At 41.4% G+C, this 4,712-nt stretch overlaps 1 protein-coding gene across 1 annotated transcript in view; it reads right to left on the reverse strand.

Annotated features, from left to right (window-relative positions):
* The window catches only part of LOC106964464 (plexin domain-containing protein 1-like), a 23,836-nt gene extending 19,805 nt beyond the window's left edge, over window positions 1-4,031 (reverse strand). The window contains exon 1 of the mRNA XM_015060007.1: window positions 3,434-4,031. Coding sequence (XP_014915493.1) covers window positions 3,434-3,509 — 76 coding nt within the window. The 5' untranslated portion in view covers window positions 3,510-4,031. The remainder of the gene's footprint in view (window positions 1-3,433) is intronic.
* Between the last annotated feature and the right edge of the window lie 681 nt (window positions 4,032-4,712).

Below are 4,712 nucleotides of genomic sequence, written 5' to 3' on the forward strand. Positions count from 1 at the left end.
CATAACCATTGGTGAGAGTTTGACAGGCCGATAAATTAAGAGGTAAATAGATCAGAATAGCATTGGGGCAAACGAGGCCCCAGCCAATCTATTCATCTCAAAATTCATCCTGTTGTCACTTATGAAAAACAATACACACAAACTATGCAGGCAGTGACTAAACATTGACCTCAAAGGAGAGGTTCACCTTTTCCCGACAACTCATTGGTCAATGTTGTTTAATAACTCCCATGAAATAACAAGTGACACTTTAATAATCCTAAGAATGAATGAATACACTCACATTTGGATTTTTGTAAATTATGCACTTTGAGATTGCAGTCATTAAAATTTGTGTTTTTTGTTTTTTTTTTCCTTACACATCCTTACCAGGAGTGCCCATAAAGGTGGAAGGCACTGGAAGCAATCGCAATCCTACCTGCCAAACCACCGAGGTCTTGATTGCATAAGCACAAGGTGGAAAACTAGTATTTTATTACTGGCAGATAAATCAAGGTGGCCAGCTGCACATTTGTGTAACAGTAGAAAGGAGCAATTTACTTGAATTGCTGCTCTTTAGTTTAGGACAAGACAAGACTGTTTTTATATTTAGTGTCTTTCTAACCTAAAAGTCCCAACAGATTATCAATAGAGAGTGATACACTTAGGCTAATTTGGAAAGAAAGACCTCCAGTGATGGCATAAACTTTAGCCTGTTGCTTTGTTTCTTTTCTCCGATGTGTGTCACACTTTGGTGTGAGGCCAAATGCCTGCAACTCAGATGGCACTCCTGGCAGCCCTGGAGGCTCGTAACGATTATTGCTGATGTGCAAATAGCAACACGCTAAAAGTATGTGCTTACTGTAATAAACTATTATTGCTATGAGACTACTACAGCATACTGCGGCGCACATGTTAGCAGTTAGCTGGAAGCAGTGCAGCACTACATTTTCCGTCCTCTTGCGATTCCAACAGCTTTTTCAAATAAAGTTCGGATTTTAACTCGCAAACAAGATATCAGCTCGAATACACATGACTTGCATGTGTAGGCAGGGGACTTGCTAGGGGGCATGATGGAACATTCTTGAAAAACCGAGCATGATTGCAGAATCAGATGGTTTCAGCTGAATCACAATGATCAGAAGTGCCTACCTGTGTCAGTAAAATGAGACAATCTGCCTGAACTGGTGCACAGAGAAGTTGCCCTCTGGTGGACCTTTCACTGTTGCATTTTTTTTTAATTTTTTTTTTTTACTGCTGATCGATTGCAGATGTGCAGCCCGTCTTAATGGTTCAGTCCGGTTCTGCTATCGCTTTCCTGTAACCCAGCTGGAGAATTAAATGATTTTAAACTGCAGTCGTCTGTAAGGGGTCAGAAATCAACTACTGAGTATTGGGATTTCAGCTGATTACCTGTTATTAGCAATGTCGTTAGCAGACACTACTATATTTAAATCAAACTAAGACACAAACAAAATATCCATGATTTTCGAAATGTTTTACAAATACAAAATCTCAAAAGTGGGGTTTACGTATTCAATGTCATTTGATCTGATACCCATAAAAAAAATAAATAAATAAACAAAAAATCAAGAGCAACCAGCTGCCTTCAGAAGTCACCCAGTAGTCTGCCTGTATATAAACTACTCTCAGAATGAATACAGCTGATCTGTGAAGGCCTCAGAGGTTTGCTAGAGAACATAAGTGAACCAACGGCATCAAGAAGACCAAGGAACACAGCAGACAGGTTTGTCGAAAGCAGGATTCAGCGGTAAGGTATGATTCCAAGGTCTGAACATCTCCCATAGCACTGTTCAATCCGTTATCCGAAAATCAGAAGCAACATGGCACCGCTGCAAATTTCTGCCAAGACCAGAAGAACATTCATCTGAAAAGCAGCCAAGAGGCACATGGTAACTCTCTGAAGGAGCTGGAGAAATCCCCAACTGTGGTGGGAAAATCTGCTAACAGGACAGCTATTAGTCATGCACTCCCCAATAGTTGTGCAATCCTCAAAATCTGGAGTTCTTGAAGAAAATCAGTGTTGATGTAAAGCCATAAGAGGTGCAGTTTAATCTTAATACACTAGTTATGAAATTTGAGAGTCATCATTCACACCTGATGTGGACAACAGCTCTCTGAATCAACTTATAAAATCCCTTTGGAGACTCATGGTGAATGATTTTATTATGCTGATGGGATGCTTTTATTTAGCACCTTCAGGGAGCCGATCAGAGCTGATGAAAAAGACGGATGGAGCTAAATGCAGAAAAATCCTGGGGGAAATCATGTTGGAGGTGGCAAAATACTTGAGACTTAAGGCAGAATAGCAACAGCCAGAGCTGACAATCAAAGTATGTTCAAGTGTTAAAATGATCAAGTGAAAGTCCAGTTTATATCTAGTTTATATCTAGTTTGGAACTTCTGGTTCTACTTGAAAGCCGCTCTTCAAAGATGCACATCGTCAGATTTTAGTCTCAAAATATGCATACCTGACAGAGACATACCTCAGATGACTTCCACCTGGAACTCCAGCAAAAGGTTGTTCTACAAAGTATCAACAAACAGGTGAATGGAAATAAATGCATGCCACACTGCTGAGATTTTTATTTGTAAAACATGTTGAAAACTACGTATCATCTTTCTTTATCAGAACTGCACACTTCTTTGTGTTCGTCCCGCCACATCAAATCCCAGTGAGCTACTTTAAGAGTTATGAACTTTTCCGAGGTTCTGTAAATGCGGAGGGGGTCGTCTCTGTGGTTCTCTGTGCATTGGGTCGTCCTCTGCAGAGCTGGGCCCTTGATCAGAGAAACTGGGACCACAGGAGAGGCCAGAAAAACTGGAGCACCGCTGATTGTCGGCGTAGGAACAGCAGCGGAGGAACGGGGGCTGGCTAAAAATAATGTACCTCTAAGGAGAACAGAAATACATGCATGCACATGTACACACTCACTGACAGGATGAGAGAGGAGTATGAAGCATAATGCACAGAACAGGTGAGCATTTTACTATGAAATTCAGGAAAACAAGACGGAAATATACTCTGCAGGTATAATAATGATCAGCTCGGCTGCTGCTCCTGCAAAGCTTCCTTCCTTTGCAGTGAACCTCAATTCCTAAAATTACTGGTTAACCTTAGATAATGTTTCACTCAACACAAAACTTTTTTTTTTTTTCTGTTTCTGGAGCAAAACCCTGACGTTAAGCATAGGCCTCACACACTGCTTATCTTGGCAATTTGAAGCAAATATATGGGACCTTTAACACTTGGCAAATTCTCATATATGCAAATCAACAAAAAGTCCCAAAGGGCGTTTTAAAATAGCCCTGATTTCCGAGGTTGTGGCAGTTTGAAATCAGGTTTTTATTATTATTATTATTATTTCTGCTTCCAGAGATTTTTAAAGCAGCAGTGAAGTGTCTGTTTTCGCAGGAAGTCAGTTTGACTTACCTTTCCACTCTTGGGCCCAGACTCTCCCGAGCTCAGCCTGGGATAGACAGATGAGAAGAACAGCACAAAGCCCCATGTCAGGTCAGCTCTTCTCCCTCCGTCCCTTGCTTTTATCGCCCCTCTCCTTCTTTTTCCGTTTGTCTTCCTGCGTTGCGTGGAAAAACAGACGCGCTCGCTCCTGCTGTCCCCTACCTTTTCCTTGCCGTTTGTTCTCCTCCTTCTCACAGCTGCTTTCTCCTCACTTCACCCAGGGGTTCCCACTTTTCTCCCTCCTCTGTCTATCTCCCTTCTCTAGCCTGCGTCGTCTTCAGGCCCTCAGAGTAAATCTTGTGGTGATGAATCCATGGTTGCAAGAGGAGATAAACAGCTGGGAGCTTCAGTGTGAGGTCTCTCCTCTTCTCTCCACTCCCACTCTCTCTTAAGGCTGTCGTTTTTCCTCCCTGTGCTTGAATTCCTGGCCGTTTCAGAGAAAGTGTTCCAGGTTTGAGCAACCCTTTTCTAACAAGGACATATTCAGACGTTTCTTCAGTTTTATTTTGCTCTAATTTCAAGAGTGTGAGGTGGAAGGTGCATGTCTCCCCCACGTGGAAGCATGCTGAAACCGTTACGCGCTGAAACCGTAGCCCACATCTTGAAAAGTAGTTCTTCGGTGGGTTGTTTAAAAAAAAAAAAAAAAGTTTAGTGGTTAGACTAATTCTTAAGAACATTGTATTTATGCTTTCCATCAGTGCAGAAGTAAAATACATAACCCTGATTCACTGATGAATACGAGGAAAAGTTAAAGCGTGTCCTTCTACACATTTTAATTCCAATATGTTGGATCAAATCTAAGGAGTTCTCCGTTGATTTATTTGTCCAAAACTTAAAGAATGAGTGCAAACGTTCCCAAAATTGGCCAAGTGGATGGATGGATGGATGGACATGATGACAGATGAATGATTGTTCAGCCAGTCTCTTGCTGCTCTCAGCTGTATTTCATCAGTTAATTGGCCCAGCTGCTCCCCATTCAGCCATCACCCTTTGCAATATTTATGCTCTTGCTCTGAATTTATTTATTTCAGGCATGCATCGTTTCTGCGTTTCTCTGGCTTCATGCACTGCCGTCAGACTCTGTATTTTCACATTTTGTTTTTAGCCTTGAAAGTTTTGTTTTTACTTGTCTCCCAGTTGGATTGGTCTTGAACAGAATGCGTAAGAGGTATACAACCCTTAATTACGGCATTTTTAAAAACTGCTTAAGTCGCTTTATTTTTGCAGTGGCGGTGGAAGTGTTTTTATT

The sequence above is a fragment of the Poecilia latipinna genome, unplaced genomic scaffold (genome assembly GCF_001443285.1).
Source record: "Poecilia latipinna isolate Pla-1442-1.1 unplaced genomic scaffold, P_latipinna-1.0 Scaffold1676, whole genome shotgun sequence".
NCBI lineage: Eukaryota > Metazoa > Chordata > Actinopteri > Cyprinodontiformes > Poeciliidae > Poecilia > Poecilia latipinna.